The 16,237-nt window shown below is 52.4% G+C and overlaps 5 protein-coding genes across 5 annotated transcripts; 3 read left to right on the forward strand and 2 right to left on the reverse strand.

Moving 5' to 3' along the window:
• Positions 1 to 2,993: 2,993 nt before the first annotated feature.
• On the reverse strand, positions 2,994 to 3,611 carry Z517_05853 (uncharacterized protein; the record flags this gene model as incomplete). Its single annotated transcript, XM_013427595.1, has 1 exon — positions 2,994 to 3,611. One exon carries the CDS (start codon positions 3,609 to 3,611, stop codon positions 2,994 to 2,996), a length of 618 nt encoding a protein of 205 aa, XP_013283049.1.
• A 943-nt stretch (positions 3,612 to 4,554) lies between these two features.
• On the forward strand, positions 4,555 to 5,889 carry Z517_05854 (uncharacterized protein; the record flags this gene model as incomplete). Its single annotated transcript, XM_013427596.1, has 1 exon — positions 4,555 to 5,889. The coding sequence occupies one exon, from the start codon at positions 4,555 to 4,557 to the stop codon at positions 5,887 to 5,889; it is 1,335 nt and encodes a 444-aa protein (XP_013283050.1).
• Positions 5,890 to 6,641: 752 nt separating this feature from the next.
• Positions 6,642 to 7,427, forward strand: Z517_05855 (uncharacterized protein; the record flags this gene model as incomplete). The annotated part of the gene is made up of 1 exon (XM_013427597.1): positions 6,642 to 7,427. One exon carries the CDS (start codon positions 6,642 to 6,644, stop codon positions 7,425 to 7,427), a length of 786 nt encoding a protein of 261 aa, XP_013283051.1.
• Positions 7,428 to 8,322: 895 nt separating this feature from the next.
• Z517_05856 (uncharacterized protein) lies at positions 8,323 to 10,704 on the forward strand (the record flags this gene model as incomplete). The annotated part of the gene is made up of 1 exon (XM_013427598.1): positions 8,323 to 10,704. One exon carries the CDS (start codon positions 8,323 to 8,325, stop codon positions 10,702 to 10,704), a length of 2,382 nt encoding a protein of 793 aa, XP_013283052.1.
• Positions 10,705 to 11,753: 1,049 nt separating this feature from the next.
• Positions 11,754 to 13,192, reverse strand: Z517_05857 (uncharacterized protein; the record flags this gene model as incomplete). The annotated part of the gene is made up of 2 exons (XM_013427599.1): positions 11,754 to 12,945; positions 12,999 to 13,192. 2 exons carry the CDS (start codon positions 13,190 to 13,192, stop codon positions 11,754 to 11,756), a joined length of 1,386 nt encoding a protein of 461 aa, XP_013283053.1.
• Between the last annotated feature and the right edge of the window lie 3,045 nt (positions 13,193 to 16,237).

Consider the following 16,237-nt stretch of genomic DNA (forward strand, 5'->3'; position numbering starts at 1 on the left):
TTTCTACCGAGTACCTCGTACAGACATACGAATACCCACCCAACCCACCAACCAACCCCCTTGTCCTCCACTACTGGTACAAGCTACTTGAAGGGAGCTTCCGGGAAGATGTTTCGATCAGCTACGTACCCCTGCCTTTTCCAGCTGGGTCACTTGCAGGCCCCATGTTCATCAAGCGCCCCCTCAATGTCCATCGTTCGTCCATTTTAACTTTAGATCCTGGGCCCGTCGCTCTCTTGCTGAATCGGTTGAGGGGGTTGGTGTGTTTGTCAGTCGTGTCTGCCCAACCCGCGACCAAACGCCCCGTTACATTCTCGATTGGACCGTCCTGTCGGGAATTCTAGAAACGCACCACTCGGCGCCACGCCGCCCAGCGTCCCACCGCCTCCTAGCCTGGATTGGGATCCGTACTGCCAGTATTAGGTGCTCCCAGTAATGACCAAGAACGAGTCGAGTGCATCCCGAAACGAGACGACATGCCAGAGAGATAGGACTTCCACGGTGGACAGAGGGTTGTAACCCTCATCTTTGCTAGTGCCACCTTCTTTCCACTTGGCTGTTCTCGCTTCTTTCTTTAGTTCCTTCGCCAGGAGAGCCCGAAGTTCGAGAGTGGAACAGGGCACCAAGGGCAACAGCCTTGTTGTCTCCATCATCATTTCATCACCACTATTGCTGCCGATGCACGCCCGCCGTGTCCAAGGCTGGCCAAGTGCCAATCTGCAAGTGCCAATCTGGCCCCTACCCGAGCCACGCAGTCACCCTAGAACTTCGTCTTGGACACTATCACCGCCCATCATAGACGGGGCCGGGATCCAAAGTCCTTGCAAGTCTGAACCCGTTTCTCCGTGCCTCGCACGAAGACTTGTTTGTCCTCTGCCTAGCTTCTCCTGGCAGGGCATTGCCCTTTTCGTGAGCAATTGCGCCTTGAGCCCAACGGATGGATTCCGATTTGACGCCAATGTTCAATTGTCTTCTCCAAAACGGGCCCACGAAGTCATTGGCTTGCTGTATCTTCCTTTCGGTCGCGTTGCGCATCCGTAATAGCCTCGCCTCCTAACAGACAAACTAGGTACTTGTAACAACGTTGCAAAAAGCGGCCCAATCTCCTTCGCATCCCCCGGTTTGTCATCCCGCTCCACAGAATCTTGGTGGACTTTCTTGACTACTTGCACGCTGCGAGACTCCCATCCTCAACTCGGCCAGCCACGTCAAGAGGGGTACTGATATGTGATCATCTGAGATTACGAGAGGTCCCGGGATGGATGGATGCAATGTATCTGAGAGGAGACGCAGGAACATGTCATCTGTTCTCTTTCTTGCTGGTGCTTGTGCGCATGGTGCTGGCGTCATTGCCTGGGCGCTCACATGTCGTGTTACCATCTGCCGACCCGATGCAAATATATGGTGCAGAGTGGCTAAAAAGCGGCTTCAGGCGTTGTAAGTACAAGGCCCTTCCTTTCCAGAAATTGGATCCAAGAACACCCTACCCCTAGCCACCCCCGGTCAACCCCGTTGTGGGAAGCACTGGTTGTCCATTTCTGCATTGACCAATGGTCTATGTCCACAACAACAGACACTTCATCACTGTCACGCATCTGTCTACTTGCATCAATCTACATCGTCGTCTGAACGTCTGACTACCTTGGTTTTCCACTTGGGCAGGTAGATACGCCCCCAGACTTGAGGAGGTGCACGACGCACACTGCAACTGGGGGCGACAATGTTACGCAAAATCCATGCGGTTAGCTGCTGACGGCGGAGAGCCGCAGGTAATTGACAGCTCCAATTGACATATGCACTTGTACCTTATCATATGCTACTTTTCTTTCACGGAGGCGGGCAGAGGAAGTGTGGCCGGATGTTCTCGTTCCGTCTAACCAGGCCAACACAACACCCTCTGTCCAAATCCCCACTCGACAGGGAGGTTATGGATTATTTACTACTTTTCGCTCCAGCCGTCGTGGACTGAGACAAGCCCAGGCCTTGTCATGTGGCGCTGGCCTTCTCCGTCCCGGCTTGTGGTCTTGGAATGACTGGCTCATTGCTAGATCTACCGACAAGCGTGCCTGGTGGTGAGTTGACCTCCGTTGTTGTTTGCTGTTGTCGGGGGGCATCGCAAATTCCCACGACGAGAAAGAAGGGTATTCAGGAGGCAACGAGGGATTGAATACGATCTCTTCCTTCAATGGCAAAACAAGATAAAAGAAACCGGCTTGGGTTGAACCCCCATGACTTTTGCAGAAATCCATCAACAGAGATCCAACCTCCGAGAAGGAACCTCTTTAGAGCTACCTAACATGTTTTTGTTCCTCTCCTTTTTGCGAGGACCCATTTCACGCACACGTCCGCAAGGAAAAAAGACACAGTGCGCCAGAAGACTTTCGTCAGGGTCCAGGTTTACATGGTGTGGTGGCCTTCATTGCGTGCCGTTGCTCCCTAAGACCAAGCCATTGATCACTAGCAGAGACCCATCTCCGACGAGTCAAGACGAGCATTTCCTCTTTTCTCTGCATCTGGCAGAGGGCAGACACGGCTTACCAGCAACCACGTCCCCTGTACGAGAGAGGCACGCCAAGGAACGATGCACAATGGGAAATCCCCTCGTCGCTGAACACACTTTTGCGCATGAGAGCCAAGTCAAAGCTTTTAGGCTGGTCTTGTTTTCCTGACTCCCGGCATCTCGGTGCCCCTCTGCCAGAGTCAATACAACGCTCCATGTGCTTTGTGGCATGGGACTTGTCGAATGGCTGTAGCATGTAAGTGCTTGCTACGCTTCTTCCAAATCTCAACTTAGAGACCTCTCTGATGTGCCGGCACGCATGTAGAAAGGAATAACTTCGCCGAGGAGAAAACACTGGAGTTTGGAATGTGCCTCTTTCCACCGTAACCACAGTTGAGTATTTCTGGTCTGTAAAGTGTAGTCCGAGTCAATGTCCGCGTGGTGTATTTGATTGATTTGGAGACCGGCTGTATCTCATGATTTTGTCGACGCATCAACTCGCCTCGCCTCCAGCCGGGACTTTTTGTCTTTGTTGTAGAGGTCGAGGCTGTGGTGAATTCCTGCCTTTCTTAGAGCCTCTTCCACGTCCACTTGGCCCATCTGGCCCATCTGCCCAGTCCCCGTCGCTCGAGTCCGCTGCGGCATCGACATGGTCGTCAGCGGTTTCATCTTGGCTATTCAAACCCGAGTCTCCGAATGTCTCCTCCGTGTGCTGCTGCAAATACGAGTCAAATTTGCCGTCTCGTCTCTCCTGCATGGCTTTCCTGGCTTGGTTCTGCCAGCTCTTTTCGTAGTATCCCTCACTCACGTCCCTCTTGAATTTGTTCACGGCGGCCTTGATGTAAGGGTCGTCGAGCACAAATTCCACCGAGAGCGGGCATTTCAAGCGACCCTCGACGTCGAGTTCGTACTTCCGATATCGGGGCGGAAGTGTGTCGATGATGGAGCGCTTTTCCACCTCAGTGTAACTGTCGGGTTCGGCTGACCAGTTCGAAATGGCCGCCACGAGGAATCCATGAATGTCTGTTGTGGTGATTGGTGATGAAGAGTTCAAGATTCGCTGCGAGGACCAGGGACCCGTGTTGCGCTTTGGTCTCTTTGCGCGACGCATCTCGTAGTGGGCTTCTTTGACGAGTTTCCTCCTGAAGCTGATAGTGATGGGTTTCTCAACAGCTCACCACACCGGAGCGCATCAGCACAACGAGGAGACTGCTGGTGAGAGACAAGAAAATACCCTAGTGCGAGGAAGAAGGACCGGCACCGGGCCAAGACAAGTCGACTTGTTTCATCAGTCAGTGATGATCTGATCTTTCGGAATCGATTTTCACAGTTGTTTTAATGTTAGTCTTTTATATTCGGTCTGGTTTTGTCACATACAACTGGAAGACACAACCGGCACGAGATAGGCAAGCATGGCGGGACAATCCCCAATTTGATGGTGGGAAACAACTCAGGTTCACCAGGAAGCTGGCAAGGTTGGCATGGTGAGCCAGCCTCATCAGCATTGATCTCGATGTGACGAAGGAAGCCTTTGTCTCACACTCTTACGGTCAGTTTCCGCATGGGGGCCATTTCGTAATGGGAAATTGTCAAAAGGCCATATTATTATCCCCGTCTATCTATACCCGATAATGGACGGACATATTGATCAGCTTCAGCCACAGTCACAGCCACACTCTCTGCCAGCTATCTATCGGTACTGAGACTTCTTCCTATGTATCCCAGCATATGCATTTGCAAGACATGATAGGCGAGTTCAACCATGGTACGTCTTGATCTTGGTTGCACCGAAAGTGACGAACGAGAACCGTGATACCGAGGCTTATTCCCCCATCCAATCAACGTTGGGATTCCCTTGGCGCGCCTGCGCTGGTCCCTTCATGCATGTGTCCACCTTGACATTCCACCAGCCATCATCCCATCATCCATACCCCCTCCGATAACGTCCTGCTTCACTTCTTTTTTGTCTTCTTCGCCTTGAAGGGCGGCTGCTGCTGGATGTAGGCCCCGGCTATCTCTTCTCTACCGTCTACGATCGCCTGTGCGATCGCATCATGGCCTCCTCCGCGACGTCAGCAGTGCGCCGGACCGTCCACGCGACCATCCACTCCCTTTCCAGCGCATCCGTCGATTTGACCAAAGCAGCCATAAACCTTCCCTCCACCTATTCCAACTATGTCACTACAAATTCCTCCTCAGTCTCCACCATTGAGAGCAGCCTGCGGTCATTGACGTATCTCCTACCCGGAGCCCGGTTCCATGACACCGAACTCGCCTCCGAATCAGTCCATACTTTCGTTCAACTCTTATCCATTTATCACGACCATCTCCTGAAGAATCGCGCGGCATCGCTGGCGCTTACTCCTTCCGTTCTCAAAATTAAAAACCTCAAACTGCAGAGGTCGAAGCCATCTCTCCATGCTCGTTACACGATATTCTGGACTTCGTCCTCGTCCCTGTATAATAAGATCGCAACGGTCTTGAAGATTGCGCAATACACCGAGCTGCTATGGGAAATGATTGCCAGGCGCCGAGGGGGTGAGAAAGCCAAGTGGCGTGTGGTGGTGTTACTGGAATCTTTCAAGGCCATTTGTCGTTTGTTGTTAATGCGCATCACCAATCTGCGTCCCATCGTCACCCCATCCTTGCCGTTGAGAGAAGACTTTGCGCCGGTCGAAGCGGAAGAACAAGACGAAGAGTTTTCCCTGGACGGGTTGAACGACAATTTCGATGTCAAAGATGCTTTGGGAGATGCGGGAGTCCCTACGCCGCCGCTCTCCGATTCCGGTAAACACGGCCCATCGTCCTTGTCCACCACGGAGCCATATAGCATGCCTCGTACAGGATTTACTCTGCCTACTCTACCATCCCCGGACACCGTCTCGTCTTACCTCCTCAATCACGTCCTTACTGCCGACGACGTCAAACCCGCCAAGCAACTCCTCCACCAATTGACCACTCTCCGTGGCCAGGCTGCCGAGGTTATGTATATATTGCGGCCTCTGATCTACGCGCTGCTTATGCAACGCGTTGCACGCACCTACGGCTATGAAGGGAACAAATGGAAGCGCAACTGGACCCCATGGCTGGTGGGGATCTCAATTGAATACCTTTCCCGCCAACTCGCGAAGAGGGACCTGGCGGCAAGAGTTCCAGGGGGTGCGCGATCTGGTCTCTCGGCATTGGAGCGCGAAGAGTTGAAGAAACGTGGGTGGCAGCTCGCGTGGTGGGGCATGCGAGGCGCATTTTACGAGAACATCACCAAAGTCTGGGTGCATGGTGCTGCAGCGTCTTTGAAGGGCAAACCCATCCTGGATCTGCTTGGGGGAATAATCGAAGAATACGAGTATCTATGGAGTAACTACTATTTCAGCACGTCGACAATGTGAGATGGGCATTTGTCTATCGCACACGAACGTGGATATCCTACCGGATCTGAGGAGCATTGGAACCACTATACAGCAGCACGGGACGGATGAACTTTTGTTTTGTCGTAAAAAGACTGTATTTTCCTCCTCTCGACGTTTGATGACAGCCTGCCAAACCACGGGTTTCTTACTGCAAGGTTCAAATTTGGTTTGTTCCCAACGAGCGGATTCTTGAAAACTGAGTAAACCACAGTTCAGTGGCTTCCCCTTTGACTTGCAACCTATTGCATATTTGGGCACAAGAAAGACCCTTTACACCGCGGGATATGAAAGTAACATCTTTTATCTTTTCTATTACTGTTCCTGGCAACACGTTTGATGTATAATGGAGCCGTGTTGACGAATAAAACCAACTCGGATCGATTTCAATTGAATAGCATTCCTTTTTTAAACCACGAGTCCGTCGTTATATCACAACGTCTCATCTCCAGAGAGCGAGCGACCAGAACGGGGGAATCGATCTCTGCTCCATCTACCTCTGCCGCACCTTGTCTTCACTGTCTGCGATCTGACTACGCAGGCTCGAGAAAAGATAAGGGTGAACTTGCCCCTTCTGAACTGCTCTCTCCACCACCATTCACCTCGATCGATCGGGCTCCTGACAACAACCACGATTTGAGATTCAACAAGACCACTTCCTTCAGAATTCTTCAGGCTCTCTCTACCTCCCCTTCTCCGTGTCTTCGTAAACCTCTCCAGATAGCAGTCCGAAGATGGCGTCCGTTCAACCCTCGAAGCGTCCAAAGCTTCACCACCAAGGTTCGAGATCAAACCCAATCACCCTCCCCGACGATGACAGCAGTGGTTCGGTAGCCGCCAATTTCAACAATCCCGCGCGCTCTGAGTCGGACTCTCTTCAGCAGCTTCTAGCCACCTTCGATAACCTTAACCGCACTGAACACCTGGCCAAGGTAATGGTAAAGGTGCGAATCGCCGAGACCCAGTACGCGACCATCAGAGCCGAGGTGGAAAAGCAAAGCCAAGGCTCTACGGTCATTCAGCAGGAGATAGACCGCTGGCAGGTGTTGTCCGACATGGTCAAAAATGTCGCAAGAGAACCAGATGGAGGCTTGCAAATGAATGCTGCTTCCCATGGACGAACAGTGAACTCCAATTCCGAGAAAGACCGTCGTCACCAAAACCCTCCGATCGGCCTCGCAAGTCCTTCTCCGGGCCAGATTGCGAGCTTGTCACCTGTTGCCGGCCGCATCTGCATACGAGCCCGCCAGCTGTGCGAAGCACTCGATCGATTGTCCAAAGCCCTGAGGGCTCGCTTTTACATGTGGGAGGCTTTGTGGGATGTCTATGACGCAATGACAAAGCCTGGCCCAAGTTCAAAACCGACTCTGGCCAGACAGCAGTGGGAGGGCGGAGACGAACCGTCAATGTGGCAGAACTTGATGAGAAACGAGGTTGATGTGCAGGCTGCAGGGAGACAAGTGGAAGAGCTTGCAGGGGCGATACTTATGGAAGCCCGTGCATATCCAAGACATATCTGACACACTGAAAGACCCCAGACTGAAGCGCAGATAGGTGTTGGTTGTGACATTTGGGACGACATTACCTCGACTCCGCTAGGGACATGATGTCAAGCAAGACAATGTTTGGAAATGGAGCGGTGAATGCGCAGACAAGCATGCAAGCCACATTCTAGAGAGTCACTTTTGTCGCCAGAAGCTGAAGGGAACAAAGATGGAGACAAGGGTTTAGCTGGTGTGTCAATGAACCAGCCATCAAGTGTGCATCCGAGATGGTTTGAAGGGTTTGGTGGACTGCAGATAGGTCTTTGCTCGAGCTGCTGTTGACTAACATCCCGGCAGATGATGAGACTGTAACGAGAACATGGTGGTGATCATGATTGTGAGGTTGGTTCGTTGAAACTCAGGATCGAGAACCAAATGATATCACAGTGTGCACGCTAACCATAAATTATCCAAAGAGACGCCGCTTTATGGCTGTCATCGCTTAGCGAGTCGTTCTGAGCTGTGAATACCGCGGGTATACCGAGTATAGCCGCCTCTTTAGCATATGTCGCCGCACCTTCCCACTACGAGATGATCCTTTGTCTTGGATGAAGTAGTTGACATTCACATATCCACCAGTCACTCAATTGTGTGAGCAAGCTACCACTAAGCCTTTGCTTCCAAAAATACCCAAAAGGGCAAGGGGGAGACTGTCGGTATCGTCCCGTGAAGCTACGGCAACCCCAATGGCTTGAGTTGTCTGGCGCAAATGAAACGCCACACAGTTAATACCTCAAGAACGCGCAGCCTGATGTCAGTGAACACCGACTTGTTGGGTAGTTTGCAGAGTTGTTGGCGAAATTATGCGCTAGAGTTATGCGGCTATCCCACAAGATTCAGCTAAGCTCGCCTCTTACCCACCCACGGTAAAATGCCAGAGCCTCGTCGCTCCGGTCGTCAACGCAAGGTCAACGCGCGATATGCCAACGGCGGCTGGGACAAGGACACTTTACGTCGTCTGCGGGCCGACTCCGAGTCATCTGGTTCGTCCCCTGCTGAGGAGTCGATACCGTCGGACTCGGACGAGGGCGACGCGGCGAAGCATGTATCCGCCCAGGAAGAAGACGACGCATCTCTTGCCTCTGTTGCCTCGATACAATCGTCAGATGTTGAGACACCAGATCAAGGGAATGATGAAGATGGGAACGTGCATTCGACGTCCGACGAGAATATACCAAGCCGTAAACGACGAGGTCAGCCGTCACGCCCGCGCTCTGCACCTGCGGCTGAACTGACCCGCTCGCGGGGCTTACAGCCTCCCTCTCAACTTGGAAAGAGAGCAGCATATGCTAACATCTTTGGTCCCGAGATTGATGACCTGTTTGAGGTTCTGATCGCCAGGGATACTTGGCTAAAGGGACAGGACATCACGGTCCCTACCCGCCAAACGCTGTTCACTGCCATCCAACAGATAGACGATTTCGAGCAAAGCAACAATGCGAGCAATGAGGAATCACCCCGAGAAAAAGAAGATGCCTTCGCGGTGGAATCGTTGTTTGAGACGGTCCATAGCCGTCAAGTTCTGAAGGTAATTGACCTGGAGGCTATTTACGAGAAGTACCTGCTCCATCGAGTTCCAGAGCATTCGGTTGTTCTTGGGCCATGGGGGAAGCAAAGTAAGTTTGGTATTGATTATCTATCCTCGTTGGACACAAGAAAAGCATGGCTGGATGACGGTACGACCGAGGACGTTGAGACCTCGCACACCGGAGAACAGCCCGCCCAAGCGAGTTATCATCGAGCCTGGCTCATAAATGTCGGAGAGAAAGTACAATGTCTCGCGTGGGCTGTGGGAAACACGCATTCCGTGCAGTACCTTGCTGTGGCTGTCAAATGCACCTCGTCCCAGAGGCGAATGGTCCCCTCCGAGAAAGAACGTGAACGTCCGGCTTTTCATCCCTCGCCAGCTTATCCAACCAGCATACAAATCTGGGCCTTTCATACCAGACCGACCGATATTGAAAAAATCCGAAAACTGGCGGTAGACGAGGAGCCGAGCTTGGTGATGGTGATTGGTACCGAATGGGGCAATATTCGCCAGCTCAAGTGGTGTCAACTTGAACCAGCTGACAACACCAACCAGAGGAACTCCGTCAATCCAACTATCGGTCTTCTTGCGGCTGTCTCAAGCGACGGTCATGCTCGCATTATTGCCGTGCCGCGTCCCAAAGATCGCAAAAAGGGGATCCCAGTCACTCTCCGAGTCGAAAGGGCGGGCTTCGATATTCCCCCTTCTGCAGACACTATCTTCACTACGCTGGAATTCGCCGACCCTACGAATCTCCTACTTGGTACCGCCGATGGGTTTCTCTATTGCTTCGATTTGACCGAACTGGAGAGTCAAGAGGGGCTCCCGAAGTGCTACATGAAACAACAGCTCCACCACACTTACGTTCTTTCAGTCTGTGCGGGAGCGCCTGGTGCGCAATCCACGTTCCTGGCCAGCACTTCGGCTTCAGGTGACCTTGCTCTGACGGACCTGCGAAGCCCCGAACATGACCAAGTGCACGTCCCTCGTCCTAGCTTCCCAACGCGAGATCTGATATACGCTCCTTTCACACGCTCCTTCATTGCAGTTCTCGACCGGAGCGGAAACACGCAGGTAGAGAGGAACGCCGCGACGTTCCTGGTCTGCCACCACATCCGGCAGTTCCCGAATCTGTCCAAGATTGCAAAACTGCCGCACGACACGGGAGCTACGACGGCCCTGGCTGGTTCCCAATGGCACCCGTGCATTCTCGTCGGTAACGCCAAGGGTCAAGTCCTGGCGACGAACTATCTCCGAAAGGTGCTCCCCTACCGCAAAACGGACCCCAAAAAGGCCGTGGGCGCATACCTGCAAAAGATCTGCGAGTATGATTGGCGACCGCTCACGGAACAGGAGCAATACAGAGAGACAAACCCGTCATCACCATCAGTTGCCAACTCAAGCAAAGCAGGGAAAGAGGAAGAAGCAACAACCGACCTCTACCACGGGCACGACACCCGCCCAGGCGTGTCCCGCTTCCACGAGGGCTTCACGCCGGAAAAAATCGAAGTCGCCTATTCGCTGCCCACCGTGAAGAAGTCGTCGAGGCCTCGAAAGACCCCCGCCGGAGGCACAGGGGCCGGTGAGGCCGTCTTTGAAGAAGAGCAGGCCGTTACTGCACTCGCATGGAACCCCAATGCAGCCTGTGCCGGCGTCGCGGCCATGGGATGGGGCAGCGGCATCGTGCGCGTGCAGGATCTGGCATACGATATGCCTCCGTCGTGAAGAAAAAAAAAGCCTCGACGTCAGCCTATGTGTCGATCCGTTATTTTGATTCCCCGGACCCGAGCTGGACCTCTTGAGAATGCCCTTTTGAGAGGACTTCGGTTGGGTAGCCCGACACTAATGGTGAAGACGGACTTTAACAGGGTCTCACTCTTCTTGTATGGTCTGAACGAAGCCTCTTGTGGATGAATTGTATATCCCAGAATCGAGGCGGAGCGACAATCCTCTGCAGGAAATGCGTGTGTTAATCGAGCTTTCAACTTCCAAGGGCGACACCATGACTCGGCCATGACTGCTAGGTCAATTCTAGCATGTTGATGGGAATCCTATTTTATCGCAAGATCTGCTGTTGATCCGAAGGTACTAGAGGGGGATTGTCAATTGACATTATCGAGCGCAGATAGCCATCTACAGACATAGCTACTGGAGCACAACGTTCCCTCTCATCTCGGTCCATCATTTTCTGCTCCTTTTTCCTCGGTGATTTTTCTTTCCTCTCCTTCTTTCATTTCCAAGGTCCTTTCTCTCACTCTCTGAAGTTTGCAAAAGCAAACACACGCACACGCACATCCTCCCCTCCCTGATTGATAGCTCCCATCACCTGTTTCAACATACTGTGAATGACGGGCTTTTCGTCAACAGGAAAAACAGCGCTCATTAGACCCTAGGTAGTGTACATGACAAACATAGGGGAAGTCGAAGTCCAGTCCATGCTTGCTCAAGATTTCCCCACCCTTTTTGGTTCCATTACTCTCACATATTCCACATTTTTTTCTGCTGTTGTTTCATACCCTCTGGCACATCTTCCTTTTTTCCATGTTTCAAACGCTTCATGCAATGCTGGAATCGATATCGCTAGATGGAGAAAAGACGTTGCATGTCAACTTCACCGGTGCCCATTACCACCCCCTGAGGCGAGACGAAAAACAATCCTGGCCGTGAGATTCAAGAAACGAAAAGGTCGCGTAAATCCCGCGTGGGACTCTTCGCCCCAAGCCTGCATGTCGCTCACAGGATGAAGCAAGCAAGGAGGAAAATCGACGACACATTTAGCTCTTGCTTTCGCCCCGAGGAGCACCTCCACCACGACCGCCTCGTGGTCCTCCCCGACCACCTCCGCCACGATGGCCATCTCCACGCCCTCCGCGACCGCGTCCTCTAAACTCGCCGCGTCCACCACGCCCACCACGTCCACGACCCCGCTCACGACGTACCTGCTCGAATCCATCGTTCTCCTGTGCGGGCTTCTCCTCAGGAGTGGCAACAGCAGCGCCTACCTCTTCGGCCCAGCTGTTGGATTGGATTGCGGCAGGAGTTGCTGCAAGTCCTGTCTCGGTCTCCGCAGGAACACGAGGCACCTGGACCCATTCTTCGTTGGTCGCACTGGTATCGGTCACTATGGATGCCTGCGGGTCCCATGCCTCGCCGACTGCGTTGGCAGCTTCTTCACCAGTCGTGGACTGTTCTGGGACAGAGGGAGTAATCTCAGGCTCTGCAATGTCGTTGACGATGTTCTGGGTCTGGATAGCAGCGGCGTCGTCAAGTTCAGTCAGACCAGCATTTGCTATCGTGTTGTCGATCCCCGATTCAGCTGTGGCAGTGGCATCTTCTTTTGCTTCGGCCTCCTCTCCGATTTCTGGCTCTGTACTTTGCACCACATCTGGTGCACTCTGCAAGGAAGACTCTTTGATCTGTGCGTAAGTGAACTCGAGAAGCTCACCATGAACATCAGTGACTTTGTCTTCTGTGCCATAGACCAGCTTCTGCAGCGTTGAGAGCGAAGATTCGTTGCCTTGATAGACCAATAGTAAGGCGCCCTCAAAGGCACGACCCTCATCAGTATCGGCTTCCTCGGACTGACGTTTTGACGCGGCGGAGTGTAGAAAGTGTGTAATGACTCGTAGCCCATCCTCGACGGCCTTTGCTTTGATTTCCTCAATCTCTTGTAGAGCATTCTCCTTGACTCTCGCAATCTCAGCCTCGTGTGCTTCTATCAACTTCGACTTCTCTTTGAGGGCCTTGTCTTCGAGTTCTTGAGCGAAAGCGCGGAAGTGGGAGAGCTGTTCTTCAAGCTGGGTGACCTGGTTTTGCAGGGCAGGCTTCTTCAGGATCTGAGCTTTCTGATCGGCGTTGAGCTTCTTTTGTGCAACAAGGTCATCGAGGGAGACGTTTGGGTTTTCACTGATGACGGCATCAGCCTTTGCAGAGGCAGCAATTTTCTTGTTCAAGTTGCGGATATTCCTGATTGAGCATGGTCAGCATGTCTTCATCTCGTGCAATGTTAGGGCAACTACTTTAACAGGTCTTTGATGAAGGGACTGTCGGCGTGGGAATCCACACCATTCGTAGTAGGATTCATTTCGCTGGCGGAGACGGCAGTTTCGACAGTTGGTGTCACGGTACCACCGTTCGTGGTCGCAGCTTCGCCTTTGGCTTTGCGCTTCTTTGCAGTCTTGGACTCAACGGGAACAGTGCCAGCGGTCGACATATTAGTTAGGCAGTCTTGGATTGGAAATCGAGATGCGGGACTGGAGAGAGGAATGCCTGGAGTGTGACAGGTGGTTGTTCAAGCGAGATGGACCAAGCGCAGGAGTCAGATGATGTGTTGAGAGGACGTGATGTCAGGGTATGAGCTTGGGTGGAGTAATGAAGCTGTAGTCAAAGAGGTAATGAGAATTTGGACGGTTTGCAACGTGCTCGCGTGAGGCTCTTGACAAGAACGAAATCAAATCAATAGTCCGAGATCCGCCAAGCAGAGTAAAAACGGCTCCAAACTCACCCCCAATTCGGAAGAGGTGATGCCGCCCTGTGCTCGCCCCCGTCTCACCCGAATCGGGTGCGAACTCGGTGACTCACGTGATACAAGCATCTATCAGCTTGCTCCCTTGCCCGAGTCGGCCGTAGAAGAGAATAGAGATGCTTTGCCGTAAGAAATGTAATGGATATTGTGACAGCTATTTTTTGTAGTAGGATTTCTCCACCCGCACCGTTGAGTCAGCCTTCCGCCATATTACACAAGGCTCGAAGCAATGATACCTACCTAAGCGCCTGGCAGCTGAAGCGCTCGAGGCTGTGAAGATGTCTGCCGTTACCGCAGCCTCGTGCTGCACTCACTTATACTCTATACCTCTTTCCCCTTGGCCCAGTGACAACAACAACAACATGGGTTGAATGCTATCGCAATCTGGTTGCTGAATACGACACGCGGCATAACGGCTTGACTGAGTTCCCTGTATAGCACTGTCTATCGTCTACCCGCCTAAAGTTATCAGGACGTCACCTTCCATCCAGTAAGTTCCTCGCATGGACATGAAGCCTGTCCCGCTCTCCGTAGCCTCACCTCAGCATTGCGGGCCGTCCGCGGCCTTGGCGATGCCATCAACACCTGGACAGACCCAAAAAGTTGAAAGCCTTCTGATTCAGAAACACGTGGTCAAGAGTCATTCGCTGCGAATGCACAGCCTGGGCAGCCAAGAGGGAAAAGGGGTGAAGGCAAGTGGATTGGTGTTGCTGCAGGAAGATCTGAGACAACTGATCCAGTACTGTACACGTCTTCAGATTGGCGACGTGGTCTGGCTATTCGACTTCTTGGCTGTTCTGAAGTACTGTGCAAAAGAACGATGTAAAAGCACGATGCTCAATTGGTCTCTAGTAGTGCAAAGTTGGTCACAGAAGAGCGTTATCACGACAGCATGAGTGATGATGCTTGCAATGATGGAAATTGCAGTACGAAGGCTATCCAAGCCCAGTTGTGCCCGTGCGGTGGTGTGCTAATAAGACGAAACTTTTGCTGCTATGAAGTTCCTCAATTCCTTTCCAGATTCGCATTGCTTGTTCAGGAGCCCTAAGGTTGACCTCAACCTTGGGTGTAGGTGGTGCACCTGCCTTTTTCCTACATTCTCAGATTGCGTAACGTGTATTGGTTTCGCGCCTTCCTTCTCACTTGGGTGCCGAGAAGTTATCTGCGTTTCGTTCCCTCTCACTCTTTCTTTCTTCTTTTCTTCTCTCCATACCGGTGTGCCTCGATGAGGAAAAAAAAGAACAGGGTGTGGTTCGTCCACCGCAAGGTGGCTACCTATGGCCTACACACCAGCCCAGCCCGCGTCGCGCGTGGACCCCGGTGAACCCGACTGGGAGAGTGGCACCAATTTTTGGCACTTTTTTGCTCCGCAAAGGACAGACATCTTCTCGTGGTGCGGAGTGTCAGTAGCCAGCATGCTGGTGAAGCCAAGATCTGTCCAAAGCCTCCTGTTGGCTCTTCAACACATCATTATTGGTCAATCCCCAATCTCATCCCGTCCGAGTATCCGTTCAGCAGCTCCTTCCTTTGTGAAACTTTGCTGACATTCGAGTCTAGGTTGTGGGCTCCATGCATCATCAATTCCTGCATCCAATTAGCAACTAGAGTCAAGGGTACGTACTTGACGTCTCGCCAGGAATCAACCCTCAGACAGATCCCATGCGATGAGACGAGTGTCTTCAAGGTTAATGCCGACATCATTTTGGGTGGGCAACGTGTGGACACAAAACAATTCCCTCTATTCTCAACAGGGAGCAAAGCTGGCGACAGGGCGGAGCTGCTATCAGACAACTGGAATACCTGTGTAAGTGTGACAAGTCTGAAGAGCTTGCGCATAGCAATGGACACTTCTCACACAAATAAACTACGATACATACGGTGCACTTGGCTCCGTCTTCTCTCCTCTCCTCTTCTTTTCGTGTCCGTCTTCCAGGATGATCCACCTGGGAAGGTCCATGAGACAGATCGTGAAGATCAAGGTGCATAGCTCTACCGCGTATAGTAATTGTCGTCCGAAATCGAAAAGGAAAAACAATTCAAACAATGGTTCGGAGGAGGCCGGTGAGAGTTGTGTTCCCGTACACTACTACCGAATGGTTGCCTAGCGTTCTGCCAGTGGGGGCGAAGACCAAGACGGGGAGGCCTCTTGGCGGTACCCGCTCCTGGGGAGCTTGCAGCTATCTAAGCAAGGGTTCATCCCCTCCTCAACCCTTTCTCCCCTCCAAGCAAAAGCTGTAGTGAGGACTTCAGGTAACGCCCTGTTCTCTTCGAGGGACTGTGATGAACTGTGTGCTCAAACAATCGTGAACCTAGACCTGCACCCGACCGCTGCCGTTTAGGTCAGTGGATCTGGGAGCAGTGTAAAACAATGTGGTTTCGAGCTGATTTCTGAGTCCCATATCTGCTTTCTGCGAATGGCGAGTCGATGACGACGGTTATGGATTCTCATCATGAGCAAGGATCCAGGGCAATTTACATGCTGCTTTTTGAGTCACGACCGGGTGGGTAATGAACGTGTCATATACTACTCTATTGGCAAGGAGGGAGGGTCTGTCTAAGCGAGGGGACGAGAAAGTGGTCGAAAGTCGAAAAGGCGTCAGAGAGCGAAAGGGCCACGAGCTGCCATATTTGGGTCCTGGCTGGCGCTGCATGCGGTGGAGCAGGTTCAGGATGAAGGGTGAGTGTGAAGGTGAGCGAGGTGAGTGTGAAGGTGAGCGAGGTGAGTGTGAAGGT

The sequence above is a fragment of the Fonsecaea pedrosoi genome, assembly GCF_000835455.1.
Source record: "Fonsecaea pedrosoi CBS 271.37 unplaced genomic scaffold supercont1.4, whole genome shotgun sequence".
In the NCBI taxonomy this organism is placed as follows: Eukaryota; Fungi; Ascomycota; class Eurotiomycetes; order Chaetothyriales; family Herpotrichiellaceae; genus Fonsecaea; species Fonsecaea pedrosoi.